This window comes from Eptatretus burgeri, chromosome 2, assembly GCF_056783735.1.
Source record: "Eptatretus burgeri isolate ZD-2024b chromosome 2, Ebu_testis_v1, whole genome shotgun sequence".
NCBI lineage: Eukaryota > Metazoa > Chordata > Myxini > Myxiniformes > Myxinidae > Eptatretus > Eptatretus burgeri.
Window position 1 is genome coordinate 94,660,990 of NC_140962.1, and position 18,671 is coordinate 94,679,660.

General features: G+C 41.6%; 1 protein-coding gene across 11 annotated transcripts in view; it reads right to left on the reverse strand.

Moving 5' to 3' along the window:
• Positions 1-18,671, reverse strand: part of LOC147032594 (interferon-related developmental regulator 1-like) — a 101,766-nt gene that overhangs the window by 30,515 nt on the left and 52,580 nt on the right. For 8 of the 11 annotated variants that reach the window (XR_015055237.1, XM_085870340.1, XM_085870337.1 and 5 more), the window contains 6 exons: positions 17,374-17,461; positions 16,921-17,048; positions 16,626-16,783; positions 5,248-5,298; positions 4,439-4,617; positions 4,246-4,354 (listed from right to left, as the gene is read on the reverse strand). Coding sequence is in view for 10 of the 11 variants with exons in the window: in XM_085870340.1 (XP_085726466.1) it covers positions 4,246-4,354; positions 4,439-4,617; positions 5,248-5,298; positions 16,626-16,783; positions 16,921-17,048; positions 17,374-17,461 (713 nt within the window). In the remaining variant the exon portion in view is untranslated. The remainder of the gene's footprint in view (positions 1-4,245; positions 4,355-4,438; positions 4,618-5,247; positions 5,299-16,625; positions 16,784-16,920; positions 17,049-17,373; positions 17,462-18,671) is intronic. The other 3 variants (XM_085870338.1, XM_085870344.1, XM_085870339.1) reach the window with 2 other exon arrangements.

Genomic DNA, 18,671 nt, shown 5'->3' on the forward strand with positions numbered 1-18,671 from the left:
TCATTTAATAATCATAGTTTTAGGAGGGAGGAGTGTGGTATAGCCTGCGGGCCTACGGGGCGGGGCATGATGATGGGGGGAGTGGTCGTCGTGAGCATCGTGTCTGCCAGGAATATAAGGAGTGCGCGCCGCCTGAGGCATAGTAGTGATGCCGTAGTCGCCCGGCTTGTGAGTGTACTGAGTACGTAATAAAGGAGAGCTGCGGGCAAAGTACGCCCGCGCTCGCTCTTGTGCAACACAGCCCGGCTCGACTGTTCCCCCGCTCGTGTCTGCCTGCTAAGCATCTCTATCACGACACTACAATTACCAATCTACCAGCGGAGAAAACCACGATCATGAACCGTGTGGCTCAGACCATCGGAGCCTTTATACACATGAGTAAAACCTATACCTAACCTCTCAGTACCACAGCTGAAGGGGATGAAGAGTCTGAGAAACGGGACCGATTTGATCTTTGCACCAGCAGACAAGAGCAGGGCAGTGGCAGTAATGGAGAAGGAATCTTACCATGGTTAAATCATATCACTACGAAAGGATGGAAAAACTTATCAAAAATTACCTGATGACCCAACTCGAAAGCAACAACGGTCTTTAAACACACGATTGTCCATGCTAAAACGAGCAAGCAGGCTGGGCAATCAGGACGACAATTGGCTTTACTGCAGCAATGGTTCAGCACCCAGACTGTATGGTCTTCCCAAGATCCACATAGACAATGTCCCTCCGAGACCCTTCCCTTTTGTGACATGGATTTTTTTTGTGACGTGTCCTTCGTCAAGGGACCATCTTAACGATTGTCGGGCTTTCTAGCACGCATCATTGGCAGACTGGTAGGAAAGACTGATAAAACGGTTAAGAATAGAGTTTAATTTGTCCAAAGGATAGGTCAGGTTAGAATCCAAGATGACGAGACAATGGTATCTTTTGATGTGGTTTCCCTTTTCACCAACATCCCAGTCGATCTAGAGGTGAGTGTCACACTCGACCGGTTGAAGCATTCAAACGATTGGAAAATGGCTTGTCAAAACGGAAAACTAACGGGTTGAAGACACTGCGAGCTCGTGGGAGATATATCTGAACAGCACGACCTTCATCTATGATGGTGCACACAACCGACAAATATTTGGCACAACTATGGGTTCACCGGTCTCTGCTGTTGTGGCTAATTTGGTGATGGAGGAACTCAAACAAAGGTTATTTCAATCTCATGAGAATTGGCTCCCACGTGACTGGAACAGATATGTGGATGACACTTCGTCATTGTGCACACAAACATTGTAGACCACCGACTGGGACAGCGTGCCTGGGTATTCCCCAGCATTAACTTCACAGTCAAAATTGAAAAAACAAAACAAATTTGCCTTTTTGGATGTGGAGGTTCACCGTAAGCCTGACGGCTCCCGAAAGACTTTGGTTTACAGGAAACCAACGCACACCAGCAGATTACTGGATTTTAACTCCTGTAACCCAATCTCCCACAAACGCAGTGAAGCACGAACCTTAGCAGCTCGGACATGGATGGCGTCATCATCCAAAGCTGAGGCAAAGAAATAAGATTAGTTAGAGGAGTCCTGCTCAAAAATGGGTTCAGCAAGGGGATACTCCCCACCTTGAAAGAACCAAAACGGACAGAACAGAAGGAGCCAGACACTTGGGCACTGTGTACTGCCATACTACCCAGGTCTTTCTGAAAGGATTGGCAGGATAGTACGTGGCTCATGGATTGGCGTAGTCTACAAACCTCTACGCACCATCTGTCACGTCATTTCAAAACTAAAGGACCCAATACCAACTGGTGATAAATCTAGAGTAGTTTACCATTCATCATGTAAAGGCCCTGTCACACCTTGACGATTTAGCCAGTATATGCCGACGTATAAAAACGTCGAATACGTATGGGTAAGTTTTGTATACGTTAAGAGCACGCTGGCATACATCGTAGTACACTGGCATACGTCATAGTACGCCGAGCTGTTAGACAAATTTTCCATGCTTGACATTTTTTGACGTATGCCAGCGTATGACTCACACTTTCCGCATACGCTGGCCATAAGTTGTAGGCACGTTGCGCGATCGTTGACACACGTCGACACACGTTACTTGTAAGTTACTCATAAGTCGAAACACGTCAAGGTAATGTTTAGCAGACCCGAAACTTATTTCTAACCTATGAGTAACGTGTTGTAGGCACGTTACGCGATCGTTGACACATGTTACTTGTAAGTCGAAACACGTCGAAGTAATGGTTAGCGTCAGTGTTCCAGACTCCATGGTTTTATTTTTTTGGTTTTCTTTTTCCTTCGGAATGACGATGATGTTGACACTTCGATTTCTAGTGCGGTTATAATATAATATAATTAATAGGCTGCCGCTCAACGATTTTAATCATAAACGCACTAGAAATCGAAGTGTCAACATCACCATCAAGCAGAAGGAAAAAGAAAACCAAAAAAATAAAACAAAAATAAAAAACAGGGAGTCTGGAACACTGACGCTAACCATTACCTCAACGCGTTTCGACTTATGAGTAACTTACAAGTAACGTGTGTCAACGATCGCGTAACGTGCCTACAACTTATGGCCAGCGTATGCGGAACGTGTGCATCATACGCTGGCATACGTCGAAAAATTTTCAACATGCTGAAAATTTATCGACGTACTACAACGTATGCCAGTGTGCTCTTAACGTATACAAAACTTACCCATAACGTATTCGACGTGTGCCAACGTATTCGGCAAATTTTTCATACGTCAAGGTGTGACAGCGGCTTGACACTTCGATGTCTAGTGCGGTTATGATTTGAATCGTCGAGCCGCAGCCTAGTAATAGCCTACGCCACGTAATCGTCGGCGATACGCTGCCGTGCTATGCATAAGTTAGACTATCGTTGGGCATAGGTTGTGAACGCCGACAACACGCTAAGCATTCGTTGATACAAGTTATCTATATGTTATCGAAACGTACTGTGTACGTTACTAATACATTATGCATACGTCCAACTCGTTATGAATACGTCCAAAACTGGAAAAAAACATCAATAGTTCAGCGTACGCCAGCATTTTACATACATTTTGACACCTTGCCATACGCTGGCTAAAACGTCAAGGTGTGACAGGGCCCTAAAGACTGTGACCAATTCTACATTGGTGAAACTGGAAGAAATTTAAAACAATGGTTAGATGAACATGATAGAGTAAGTAGGCTTGGAAAGGTGACCCAGTCAGCCATAACATGCCATTGCCTGCAATCTGGCCATAAATTTGACTTTGATAGGACCCGTGTCCTTGACACGACATCTAACAAACAACACAGGTTGATTATGGAAGCATGGCACATGAAGAGCCGGGAGGGTGGTCTAACTGGGGAGACGGTGGACATATACACCTCAGATACAAATGGCAAAAACTGGATGGTGCAAACGGCTGGATAAGGTGAGCAACAAACAACACTCAATCCCAAACACCACATCTGCATGTGCACAACACCCAATGAGAACCTCAACACTCGCACAAACATCACCTCATCAAGCCCACTTCAGACACAAAACGAGCTGTGTTCGTGCCCCGGAAACACAAAAACAACAGGTGCACACACGTACTCACCCACACACAAACACCACCAGATCATGTACAAGTAAAAACAAAATAGAGCAGAGCACCCCTTCAATGATGTGATATGACGTTTGTTTTTGCTTTTGCAAAATAAAATAAAAAAGCACTCTTCCATTTGACCTCGAGCACGTGACCGGAAATAAGCGGTCATATCGAAATAAAAACCGGACACATGCTGAGGCCCAGGATCTATTGTGCCTGATGAAGCCAGTTGTGAAGCTGGCGAAACGTTGTCTGAGACTGGGTCTGCTCTCGTTTTTTTTGCTCAAATTAGCGGAAGCGATCTAGTTTTTTTACTTTTGGTTGGAAGTGCCTTCTTCGTGTATAACATTATATATATATATATATATATATATATATATATATATATATATATATATATATATATATATATATATATATATATATATATATATATATATATATATATATATATATAGAGTATATATTGCCAAGAGATGTCTCCCAACATCCAAAGTAATGCACATAAAAACTGCAGCCTGAAAGGTTTAAGTCATTTACAGTAGACATCATTCTCAAGATGATCATCATAATCACAATCATGAAGAATTACAATTTCTGTAGCTTCTACATCTTAGGAAGGGATCAAAAAAGATATGGTGAAGTTTATACCTCGTCTACCTCAATGGCGAGTTCAAAAAGTAGCGCGATGAGCTCCCCGGCGACTATCCGAATGTTCACGTCTTCAATTGTGAGCAATGTCGGAAGCTTGGGCAAGTGGCTGAAAAGCACACCAGTGAAATTGCAACAGCAAGCAATCTTCACCAACACTGCAAAAGTAAGCATTCCAGTCATTCACACTCACCTTTCAAGAACATTCCGCAGGAAGGAGGGAGGGCACACGGTGAGGAGCAGCGCCCAAGCATTGAGGGCAGTACAGTGCAGGGCTCGCCGAGCCGGGCCGTAGTTCTGAAGAGTCTCATTCCCACAGGGATAGGCGGAAACAAATACACCTTCCAAACAGGCCATGATATTTGCAACCTCCTGCATGGTGGTGTGGGGGAGAGCTGTCACCAATCAACTAAACTGGCATCAAATTTTTTAAATAATCAGGTTGAAGATGGTCATTATTGGGGAATCTATTTTGCCCAGAACATATCAAGCATGGGGAAAACAGATGAAGAGATAGTGGTGAGGGAGGGCATGACCTCGTAATCAGCATCATGCATCAATATGTGATGCTGACAAGTTTTCCCTTATAGATTGTAGAGAGTCAACATAATGCATAGTATCGCACATGATATCGAAGGATCCAGTTGAAAAGTGTTCGGAGGGAATAACACACAAAGAAAAGCTTGTCGCAACAAAAGGCCCAATGGTCAGAAGTGGTAATCACTATGAATAAAATGCTCATTGACATTTTATTGTTCTTCGAGCCACGACTGACTGAATGTATGCACGTGCACACACACACACACACACACACACACACACACACACACACACACACACACACACACACACACACACACACACACACACACACACACACACACACACACGCTAGAATGTCAAATCCATTTGGTTGCGGATTAATGAGAAACCAAAAATAAGTTCCAGTAAAAATATCGAAGTGGAACAAAGTGATAGAATACAAAGCGGTTGCATGCTCACCTCAATATCATCAGTTGCCAGGTAGCAACACATGGCAAGGGAGGTAGCACACTGTGAAAGATGAAACAGTAATTAAAGGTGACATTTTGTTACACAATCAAAATCTTGAAATCAAATGAAGAATCATTGCTTATGTTAGAGATTTACGTGAATTAACTGAAGAGGCCAGGTTTCAAAAAAAATAAAAATAAAAACAGCAAAGAGGGTGATATTTTTGTATGCATGTTAAGGTAAGAATTCTTGGGAGAGTACATGCTGAAATCCCTTCCTTTGTATGCAGGACAAGGCTGCGGAGCAGCATCATTGGCTGAGGGCAGGCAGTGCCGCTGATGCAATGCCCTCTGCTGGTTAGGGCAGGAATGTGTAATTTGGCCGTGGTTCCAGCGATAGCTCACCTACTCTTTGAGAACACCATGATATCTTAAATGTCCACCAACAAATGCTGGCAGGTGGTACGCCCTTTTAACGTCCCTCTGAGGGACAACACACATTACTGAATTGTCCTGCCTGTGAAACACCAGGATGGCAGTTTATAGCTGGGTTGAGATTCAAACCCAGGCAAGACAGCTTAGAGACGAATGTGCGTACCTCAAGGTCATCCTGTAAGCCCAATGCTGAAACGAAAGCGTAAATCTGAACTCCATAACTGAATGTACATGATTGGTTGAGATGTCATAAATGATTATGCTTTTCCATTCAATGGAACTTCAAACGGTTCCTGGGACAATCTTGAAAGATGTCTATTTTTACAGCTCATTTCAGGAGGAATACAAATCTGAAAGACCTTAAGAAATTTTAACCAACAAATAATTTGCATTTTGGGGGAGGGGTGGGGGAGAGTGAGGCAGAGTCCTGTCCTCCAGCGACATTTCACTATTCACAGGAACATGAGATGACAATGAGGAAGCGAAGCACAGGATGTTGCAGGGAGACCGACATGTCATTGAAATTGTAAAATATTGGGATGATGGTTATGTGCACCAAGCAGATCAATGTCTCATCATTTGAAGCCTTTAATTGGGATTTATAATTAAGGTCGATAGATACCCGACATTGGTTTGTCCTGTTTGGTGTTAATCTGAGCCCATAGGTGAAATCTCAACGTACCCTTTCCATACCATTAAATTCAAGCAAAATGTGAAAGGTATCCTATTAGCCATGCATTGCAAATTATATTAAGAGATCAGGCAAAATACATCAAGCAATGAATAGGGAGGAGGGGTGGAGGGGGGGGAGAAGATTTTGACTAACCTTTGACTAATTAGCAATCACATTCTCCATACTGCTGTACAAAAGATTGCTCTGTCTGTTCAAATTACATTGGCTCAATGAGGAAACACCTTATTCTGCTGCTCTCAATACAGTCCTTCCGAGTCTACCCGCTGGGTGATTTAAAGGTGTGTTCTGGTCACATCTCACTGTGCCAAGTTAGTTTGGCTGCATTTGCTGTTCGGCTCTAATGCCCTGCCTTTGTTCACGTTTTGGACAGCCGCGTGGTTGACTGTCGTCTCTTTAACTCGCCTCATATCTCAGGCACAATGGCAATACTCAACGCAGCCAAAAGACATTGCACATCTTAATTTGCATGTCCAGCTTAAAACATCTCCATAATATTTTAGACGAAAATACAATTTTCACTTCACTTTGTTATAAAAAAAATGTCATGTATTTTATACGTTAATTGTCATGTAATTTACATGTTAATCATCATTTGATGGAAAAATTGTCAAGTACAATATTTTATAAATTAGTTAAATGACATTTTATGACTTTTATTAAAATTACATGATTAATGCAAATATTATATTATTGGGCCATGAAGGATGAGCGTTGGATGGACAACAGATGGTACTTATTTTGTAATCCGTTATTTTATGAGTTCTAGACATTTCTTCACAACCTGCCCCAAATGCCAATGTGGAGCGAGCCGGATATTTAACATGCATTTGCACGTCTATCTTCCCAAGGTTGGCTCAAACTCTCCATTGCTCAAGTCGACCAATAGGATTGGTTGTCTGCTTCAAAGACTGTTTGTGAGTAGAGCAGAGTAGAGCATTTAAGGGAAAGTGCCGGCGACAGAAAAAAACATAAAACGAGAGAGTTCATAGAACACCTTACCCTGCACAGTCTTGAGAAAAAAAAACGTGCAAATTTGTTGGTCGAGATTATGTAAAACGCCGTAATATTTTGTTCAAGTACTGCAAAATGATAGGTTTTTGAAAGTGCCAAAAAGGTAATTTGTGTTCTACAGTGTTCACTGTTCAAGTATATAATTGAATTGAAAAATAAAAAAAAAATTGAGGGTTTTATCAGAAAAAACCTTTTTGGAAGTTTACTGCCTTGATGCAGCGTCTTTTACACCACCTTATTTAACACGTGACGTTCGTTCTTTATGCCTGGCGTTGGCTTAATGGCGAGAGTGGTGGGCTTGGGATCTGAGGGTCCCGAGTTCAAATCCCACTCAGCTGTTGAATTAATACCAGGTGGGGTTGGCTCTGCCAGTCATCCTTCCGAGGTCGGAAAAATGAGTGCCAGCTTGCTGGTATCCTGTGCTGGAGTGGTGACCCGTCCAGGATTGTGTCCAATAGCCAAGGAAACTGCTTAGGCAGCACCAATGCTCTGCACAGAGTGTGGTCTCGAGGGATGGACGGATTCATTCTTTGTGTCCGTTTTGTGTGTCCTTTATGACGTCCTTAAAAAACAGTAAATTTCCCGTTTGGAATGATCTTCAGTTTTGGTTGACTGCTAGACAGGCAGACAGACTAAAAAAAAAAACATTCTCACTCTTCAATGTGCATGTGCGATCGGCACAAATTCAGAGACAAAGTACTGCTAAACTGCAGGTTCGTGTTCCGATTCATGTCCAAAATATAACATTCAATTGAAATCAAGTTGTTCCTCAATCAAACTGACGTTTGTAGAGTGACAGACAGACAAAGTGAACCAATTGCTTTACCCCGCTTTTCACTTTGCATGCATGATTTGCAGAGAGTTCAGCAGTGAGGGAATTGCAGTAATAGAATCGAGACAAAGAACAGCGTCAAGGAGAGAATCACCCAATCCAGCTTTTACAGTTGATCTATCTGTCATCGACAGCACAGCAGCATATGCTCAGTCTTGCATGGGCTCCAAGTGGTAGTGGTTGTTGTTTGGTAGAGTTTCCATTTTCATTCATGAGCCTGTGGTTGGACAGCATCATTTTACATGTTGACGTTCTTGGGCCTTTTCCACATGTTCCCTCTGTGGCATTTGTCTGCTGTTGGCATCCTCAAAGCTATTTCCCTGCATCAACGAGATTGTACTATCACTGTAGCACTTTCTGGGGTTTTAATGTCCTCAGGACTCTTCTGCCTGAGCCCACTGTGTCTTGCATGACATTGATGGCCCCCTGGGCACTTCCACTGCACCAGAAGCTAATCATCCAAGTGCAGCGATCCTGCAAGAAACATCAGCAGAAACGGTAAACTTGCTCTCAATCTCCTATACCTGGATCTCTCTGTGTGTTCTCCAGCACTCAGCACCCTTTCACCAAGCCTGACGTATAGGTTTTTATTAGGGTACCAAGCCTTACAGGCTGGTACCCCATTGATTTTGTTATGTTTATTATAAGCTTATCTGGAATTAAATTCTAGATAAGATAATTGTCATCACGTACTGTCCGTTCATCCGCTATTTCAACATCTCCGGCCAAACCGCTGGGTCGATCTAGCTGAAATTTGGCAGCAACATTCCTTTCCTGACTGGTAACAGGAATGGCAAAGCTCCTTCCGGTCACATGACCAAGTAGGTCAAAATGGCCAACTTAGTAAATTTCTTCCAAAAATCTTCTTTTCCAGACAAACCAGTTGCTACCAAATTTTGGTTGCAACATTAGGCCAGGGTCGTGATGTTAAATTGTGGAGGTCATGCTGATCACAAACCGGAAGTGTGTCAAAATGGCCGACATGGTCAACTTTTGGAAAAATTGCGTAAATTTCTTCAAAAACTTTCCTCTCCAGACCCACCAGTCAGAATGCCACCAAATTTGGGTGACAACATCAAGCCAGGGACCAGATAATCTACAGGCTCAGTGGTCCTATTTTAATTTTTATACTCCAGTCACCGTTTTGCAGGTGTATTGGTTCACGGAAAAATATTTTCACAAAAAAAATAAGTGAACACTATATTCGTTATTGTTGTCTGTCTGTCTGTCTGTCTGTCTGTCTGTCTGTCTGTCTGTGTCTGTCTGTCTGTGTCTGTCTGTCTGTGTCTGTCTGTCTGTGTCTGTCTGTCTGTGTCTGTCTGTCTGTGTCTGTCTGTCTGTGTCTGTCTGTCTGTGTCTGTCTGTCTGTGTCTGTCTGTCTGTGTCTGTCTGTCTGTGTCTGTCTGTCTGTGTCTGTCTGTCTGTGTCTGTCTGTCTGTGTCTGTCTGTCTGTGTCTGTCTGTCTGTGTCTGTCTGTCTGTGTCTGTCTGTCTGTGTCTGTCTGTGTCTGTCTGTCTGTGTCTGTCTGTGTCTGTCTGTGTCTGTCTGTGTCTGTCTGTGTCTGTCTGTGTCTGTCTGTGTCTGTCTGTGTCTGTCTGTGTCTGTCTGTGTCTGTCTGTGTCTGTCTGTGTCTGTCTGTGTCTGTCTGTGTCTGTCTGTGTCTGTCTGTGTCTGTCTGTGTCTGTCTGTGTCTGTCTGTGTCTGTCTGTGTCTGTCTGTGTCTGTCTGTGTCTGTCTGTGTCTGTCTGTGTCTGTCTGTGTCTGTCTGTGTCTGTCTGTGTCTGTCCCGAGCATAGCTCCGTGGGTTTTGATCCGATCCTGATAAATTTTGGTGGGAGGTTTATATCATGATCTAGTTGTGTTTTCCTGAGAATGGGCGTGGTGCGCCCATTATGGGCGGAGCCACGCCCAAAAAACATGTGTTTTTAGGGGGTAGCCGATTTCAATTTGCATCTTCTCCTAGGGGGTTTGTCGAATCTGACAGGGGTTTCGGTATTTGGTTAGCCCAATGGCACCTGCATAGCCCCACGGAGCTCGATTTTTCATTTTCGTCCCAAGGTCAAGGTCACAAGGTCACAAAAATAGAAAATTGAGAATTTTGACGTAAAAATCCATCTTCTCCGAGGGGTTTGTCGAATCTGGTAGGGGTTTTGGTATTTGGTTAGCCCAATGGCACCTGCATAGCCCCACGGAGCTACATTTTTCATTTTCGTCCCAAGGTTAGGAACTTAGAAAATTGCGAATTTTGACATAAAAAAATTATCTTCTCCGAGGGGTTTGTCGAATCTGCCTGGGTTTTCGGTATTTGGTTAGCCCAATGGCACCTGCATAGCCCCATGGAACTCGATTTTTCATTTTCGTCCCAAGGTCAAGGTCACAAGGTCACGAACTTAGAAAATTGCGAATTGTGTTTTTAGGGGGTAGCCAATTTCAATTTGCATCTTCTCCTCGGGCGTTTGTCGAATCTGGCAGGGGTTTCGGTATTTGGTTAGCCCAATGGCACCAGCATAGCCCCACGGAGCTCGATTTTTCATTTTCGTCCCAAGGTCAAGGTCACAAGGTCATGAACTTAGAAAATTGAGAATTTTGACATAAAAATCCATCTTCTCCAAGGGGTTTGTCGAATCTGGTAGGGGTTTTGGTATTTGGTTAGCCCAATAGCACCTGCATAGCCCCACGGAGCTCGATTTTTCATTTTCGTCCCAAGGTCACAAGGTCACAAACTTAGAAAATTTCGAATTTTGACATAAAAATCATACGACCTCCTAAACTTTGAGAGCTAGGATGACACTATTTTTTATGCATAATCTTGAGGTCATTCCCCACCAAAAGTCTTGAAACCATTTTCCTCTATCTCGAACACCTTGCCCGTGGCACCCCCTTCAAGTTTGTTTTTACGCTGATTTCATCAAAGTATGGATAATCCGAGGAGTGCGAAATGCCATATAGCCTATATGACGTTATATGCTCCTGGAATGTTCCAGAGGAAGTTTTGCACCAAAGATCATAATCCTTAACCTTTGACCTTGAAAGTTCACAAAGGTCAAATTTTCAAAGTTGTGGGAATCGAACCGGGTCTTCGACCTTCTTCGACGAACTAACTCCAATAAGCTATAGCACGTATCCTGTTTCCTTATTTTAATGTCCACAATATTGTTTTGTGACCTTTAAAGGTTATGCAAAGGTCAAATTTTGAAAGTTGTTGAACGAAACCGGGTTTTCGACATTTTGCAGCTAATAACCCGTCACTCGTACCACATCATGTTGATCATTTTTATAAGTTGGTCAAAAATTATCACATTGTCTCATCCTTGACTTCTGAAACAATCTACATCGTCAAATACCGCTCATGAACCATAGTCGTCTTAAGACCTGTTCCCTTTTAAATTCATTTTCTCTGCAAACGCATGAGGACTAAGACAAAATTTTCACCATTTGTGCGACTACACTAGTCAAAATTTTTAATGACAATTATGACATCATAGATCACGTGGTGTGGCAACAATGTTGGGGAAAAAAAAAGGAAAAATTTTGGACCTCTTCTTCTCCAAGACGCTCGTGGAAATTTTTTAGGTTTTAAACTTGGCACAAATCCAGTACTCCCCATGGGGAATGTGTCATTAATGATGACATCATCGGTGCCTTAATTATGACATCATAATTGGATCGTCGAACACCGTCTGATCAGAATGAAAATTATTGAGGTGATCTGGGGATAAATTGGTCGAGAGAATTTCACTGACGACATAATCAGTCACGTGGTTTGGCAGCCATATTGGATTGAAAATAAAAATCTTTTAAAATCCTCTTCTGCAGAACGGCTTACTACATTCGATGTAAAACTTCATGCACATGATCTACTAGCCTTGGTGAATATATGGTGTAAACTTTAACATCATCAGTCACATGGTCTGGCAGCCATATTTTTTGAAGAATAAACCTTTAAAAATCTTCTTCTCTAGAACAGCTTGACAGATTGAGGGGAAACTTCACAAACGTTCTACAAGCCTTGGGAATACCAGGTTGTACAGGAAAACACCATCGGTCTCATGGTCTGACAGCCATAATTTAAAAAAAAAAAGTTATTTAAAGAATAAACTCCACAATTTAATCTTCTCCAGAACAGCTTACTAGATTGATGTGAAACGTCACACACATGATCAACGAGTCTTTGGGAATATAGGTTGATAATTTAAATGTCATGGGTCGCATGGTCTTGGAAGCCATTTTTGTTTTTATTATTTTGAATGTGGATAAAAAAAGACAATGATTTTAATTGACTTTTTTAAGTCTAATTCTGAATTCAATTTTAGAAAGAGAATGTTGTGGATCACATGTCTGGTCAAAGCAGGATTGTATCAAAGCAGGGTGTCTTGGGACCCAACCATAACTGCCCACAGTTATAAAGTGGCACGTCTAGTTATTAGTCTACTAACAGCATCATCGGAGGGGACAATAGGTTTGCCGTCCGTCCGTCCCAACTGTGGTTTTTCAGACTTATTTTTTTTCCACATACCCTTTAACATATTCAACTGAAACTTGGTATACGGCTTTATTATGATCGGTTACAGAAGAAGTTTGAGTTTCAGGACGTTTCATTAATTTTTCAGAGTTATGCCCTTTTTTGACTTGAAAAATATCATATCAGTATGGGACATGTATTGCAACGCAATTCTCACTCTTGTTATTATTACCTTTTAATCCTTTCACTCCCCAGGCCAAAATGCTACTGTTAGAACTACAGTATATGAAAGTAGTACTCTCATAATGCCTGATGTTGGCTTAATGGTTAGGGTGGTGGGCTTGGGATCCGAGTGTCCTGAGTTCAAATCCTGCTTTCCATTGAATTAATACCACGTCGGGTTGACTCATCCTATCATCCTTCTGAGGTCGGCAAAATGAGTACCAGCTTGCTGGTATCCTGCGTCGGAGTTGGATTGTGCCCAATAGCTCAGGAAACTGCTTAGGCAGCACCAATACTCTGCACAGAGTATGGTCCCAATGGATGGACTCGTAAACTATAGTTGGTAACAGGTCCTACTGCAGAAGTCTGCAGAGAATTACTCCAGGAAAGTTACGTTATTTTTGCCTGGGTCACATTTCATTTTATTTCTTTCCCCTTTTTCTTTAGCTTCCCCTGCTGGCCCCACATTCGTTTTCAGTCCTTTTCCCTAAATTGTAAATTTTCACAAAATATGATGTGTGGAAATGATGCTTTAGACTTGGCTGGGGGTTTGAGAGTGGTGGTGCTCTTATCCTGAGTATTATTGCTGTTGTTGATATTATAAATAATATTATTATTTTGCCATAACATTGATATTATTATGCATTATTGCTGACACCATTTTGAATGGAAAAAAAAGAAGTCCTCTGAGGATGAAATGTTTGATATCCTGCTTCCTCTTCATGTAACGAATGGATGGTGCAATGTTAATATTAATATCATGGCATTATCATTATTGTTTTATTACCCTCACCAAAGGAGAGGGTATCACATTTGGGTCCGTTTCTTTGTCTGTCTGTTTGCTTGTTTGTCCGCACAGAATTTTCGTGTTTTTCTCTGCAACCGCTCGTCGGATCAAGATTAAATTTTCACCATTGGTGCGACGACTCATGCAGAATGTTTTAATAATTATGATGTCATTGGTCACATGGCATAGTAGCCATGTTGGAAAAAAACAGAAAAAAAACTTTGGACCTCTGTATCTCTGAAACCGCACCAAGGAAAAAATTGAAACCTGGCACAGAGCAAGTACTCCTCATGGGGAACAAGTGTGATTTTTTTTTCATGACGTCATAATTACATATGTAGAATGCCACATCCAATCAGTATGAAATTTTTTCAGGGGCATCTAGGGATAAAATGGTCCACAAAAAAAGTTCATGACATCATCGGTCATGTGATTTAGTAGCCATATTGTTTAAAAAAAAATTAAACCTTCAAAAATCTTTTTTTCTGAAGTGGCTGAACAAATTGAGGCGAAAGTTTACACGTATCACCACCTGTCCATGAGGAACAAAAGGTTCACACATAATATCATAGGTCACATTGTTTGGTAGCCATATTGGATTTACCCTAAAACCTGTAACATGCACCACTCAAAAGAAGCCCGAGCAAGGGTCTGCAATCTCCAATTGCTCTTTTTCTTGTTATTCCCGCGCTTTTGAAGAAAAGCGGGAATATTGTGATCGTCTCCGCCATCCGTCCGTTTGTCTTACACTGTAACTCCTCCTACACCGTTTGAGATAGGAACTTGAAACTTTGGGACATAATAGATATATGTATGGGGAAGTTCACAACACTGTCGGATTTTTTTATATGACCCCGAGGGGCCAGGCCAGAGGGGGTGGGGTCATGGGGGCTTATTAAAATAAATAAATAAACTGGCGTTAATGGGACAAAGCAGTGCACGTGGGAATATGCGATGGTGTGTCATCGACAACATAGTTCTTGTTAATTTTGATATTGGAAGCGATTTTGGAAAAACATCATGCTAACATAAAATGACGCTGACGATGGTGTTATTACATTTGTTATTAGAAGCGGCCTTGGAAAAAAAAACACCACCACAAGCTATTTACCTTAACACGGCCTATGTTCTTTGAGGAAGAACCTTTTGGGGAGAGCTGCTCGCATTAGTATTGTTTTTAATAACATTAATGTTATGCTAATATAATTGTTGTTGATGTTACTTTTGTTGTCAGAAGTGGCGTTGGAAAACCGCAAAGATTAGCTATCCGAACATGGGCATACACCTCAACACGGATTTTGCCAAGGCAGAAATCCCCCTTGAGGAGGGGAGCAAATAAAGTTGTAACAACCTCCATCATGTGACTCTTAGTCTCAATGTCATGTTTGGTTGATATTGGATAAGGAAGGACCGAATGTATCGCAGTCAAAAAATAGACAGACACACGTATTGCGTATTTTAGTACGATTTGAGAAGGGTCTGTTGGTTTGTGTTTAACTTCTGTTCACTCCTGAACCATAGGACAGAAAGAGTTGAAAACTGGTGGTTATACTCGGCATATGCACAGGAAGGGTTTAGGCAGAAAGAAAGAAAACAGGAAAAAAATTTTAAAAAAATAAAAGATTCATAGCTTGGGTGGTTCAGGATGGGGGAGTGAGGCTGGGGGTACAAATTCTCAATGTGAATGTGCATTGTACAGCGCCACCTGGTAGGAGTGAGTACGACAAAGACATAATCGTACAAGTGGGGGAATTACTGGTGTGTTGTTTGACTTCTATGCACTCTTAACCGCGAGATGAAATTAGTTGAGAAAATTGGTGGTTGTACTCAGCGTGTGCATTGGAAAGTTTTACGCGATTAAATGAATACTCCCGAATTCCAAACATGTAATGAGAACACAACAAAGCAGAGAATGCTGTGTGACAAACATTGTAAAGTCCTGGAAGTGGTGAAAGCCGGGATTACAAGTCAGAATAGAATGCACCACAGCCATCGTAGACGTGGGGGAATTACCATCTGTAAGGACTAGTTATTTGCTGGTACAAACAATATACAAAAGTAAAAGTAAACAAACAAACAAAATATTGGAAATTTTTTTTTCATTGTAATCATTACCTCCGCCACCGAATGTGAAGGAGGTTATGTTTTCACCCCTTTTCTGTCTGTTTATGTGCAAGATATCTCAAAAAGTTGTGGACGGATCCGGATGAAATTTTGTGTATCGAAAAACTGATTAGATTTTGGTGAGGATCTGGATTCAGATCCGACTACGACAATTTTTTAAGTGATTCTTCACCATTGAGAGATAGGACAAAATCAAAATACAGCACGATATCTCAAAAAGTTATGGACAGATTCGGATGAAATTTGGTGGACAGGTTGGGTGTGTGACCACGACAAATTGATTTGATTTTGGAGAAGATCCGAAAACTAGAATTTTTAAGGTGATTCTTCACCATTGAGAGATTGGGCTCAAAAATGATATATTTCATGATATCTCAAAAATGTATTGGGCCAGATATGTACTCGTAGATCAGGGCATTATGAGGTGGAGGTATGTGCTCTATCGAGTGCCCGTCGAGTTTTGCTTGCGCTTCACCTTTGCAAAGAAAAACAAGTTTGGACTTTGGAGAGTGCCAGACTTCTGGTTCGACATCAATACATGAAATGTGCAAAGTCTTAAATTAGGAATTTCTATTGAAGTGCAGAGTAATGTAGTGCCGAAAGCAACACGAACTAAATCGATCACCAATACTGTACATTTGATTCCCCACTACTATATACTGTACACTTGACTTCAAGCAAATGTTTTAATGGGAAATGGGGGTGGGGGGGGCAGGAGAGTGGGCATTAATGTATTTGGTCTGTTCCTAGCAGCTCTAGGCCTTATTGATAAAGCTTGGCAGCACTAGACAGAAAGTGAAAATTAAGTGATCGACTCTTACACTTTGCCGTGCAGACATGCTAGCTGTAGGGTCTCCAAGGATGGAGGAGAGCACAGGCCGCAGTGAGAGAAAGCACTGTTCTGCTTCGCCAGCAGACCCAAGCTGCAACACAAGCAGCGTGACCACAGCTGCTGCCAAAGACTGCTCATCACCCTTCCCTGCACACCACGCCAGCCAGATCAGCCATCACTGGCAAAAGGAGACCGCTTTGGAAAGCATACAGCTTGCTCCAAACTAGCAAGTTGTTGGAAGGCAAGGTAACGATAATCAACAGGTATCAACCCAAGCCACTTGCCTTTCTTGAGGCAACGTTCAAGGGAATCCGTAATGGTCATTTTCCGCTCACTCAGGAAATCAGAGAGAAGTTTTTGGGAAAATGCACAACGGAGACTTTCCAGAGCACTCTGCCGTGTCTTAGTGCTGCTGTGAACAAGGCATTTGATCAGCACCTTTTTGATGCTAGCCGAAAGTTTAGTCTACTCTCAAATAATTTTAAAGAAGCCGCTGCATAAACTGAAATAAAATAAAATTTAAAAAAAGGATAATAAATAAACCCATATGCGGTCATTTTCACTTGAAGCCATTTTGAAACGCAAACTTTCACGTGCCATTTGACCCCTTTACCCGTTAATACCGACACCAAAATTAACCAACAGAGACAATTACCATCAGAAACTCTGAAGAGGAAAAATAAATCTACCTGCTTGTTCCATAATAAGACCAAAAGAATAGATTGAAATGTAATAACCTCTTGTCCATCATGTTATCAATGCATGTACTCAGCTTCTCCTCATAATCCTCAACAGAGGCCTGCTCCTCCGCACCATCAATCATGACTGCGAAGAAAAAATACATGCAACACAGGTCTCTAACAAACAAATTTTTATCCCCACAATCCATGAAGAAGTACTTTGAAGTGAAATGGATGGTAAGCCTAAAGTCACAAGAAAAATCAAGACTAAGATAAGACAACCAAGTACAGTAGTAGATCACTCGATTAATTGGTTGTGTGATGAGAAGTGTTCCATCAATGTACACACTTCAGTCGTTGATAGTGCATTTCATTACCTCCACTGCCAAAGGTGGACAGAGGTTATGTTTTCACCTCTGTCTGGGAGCAGGATACCTCGAAATGTTATGGATGGATTTGGACAAAATTTGGTGGATAGGTTGAATGTGTGACAAAGACGACTTGATTCGATTTTGGTGAATATCCGATGATGATATGAGAATTTTAAAAGTAATTCTTCACCATTGTACTAAAAAACAATGTACAGCACAATATCCCAAAAAGTTGTGGACGGATTCAGACAAAACTTTGGTGGGTGAGTTGGGCAGGTGACAAAAATAAGCCGATTAGATTTTGGTTAAGGTCTGGATGCAGATCCGATACAAAATGTAAAATGTTTTGCCTTGTGGAGGTATGCGCTCTACCGATCGCAGTTCGATTTCACCACCGCTGCACTGTACAATACCATTTGGAGTCATACCATTTATAGGTCATTGTATGTACACCTTCTGTTCCAATAAAAAAAATTTCTAACAGACATTTTGCATCGGTTCCTGCCATTTTACTGTATGCACACATCTTTAATCAATCATTTTATACAGAATATTCTGGACTTTGCCTTGTCAAAAACTTTTCTTTCTTGCACAAATTGCTTCCGTGGACCACTAAGGGTCTTTATAAATAAACTATTTAGATTATTTTAAAGACTATTTCATGTCGGACGCAATTCGAGCAAGAAACAAAAGTTTTTGACAAGGCCCAAATTCATGAAATCTCGGCAGAAAAAAGCAGCAATGCAACAAGTCAGTTGCACTCATTTTCCTGTTTGCTATGCTGAATGCCAGGTTAGGATGTACTTATTGCACTTCATCATGCAAAAGTTTGTGACAATGTGACATCTGTGACAATATACCAGGTGTTTTGGGTCAAGATATTTTGAAAGTGGGCATACAATCTGGCAGAACCAATTGGTTGGTCAATGACCTTTTCTTCTCAAGTTGGATGCAAGTACAAAAAGCTGACTTCATTTGGATTAT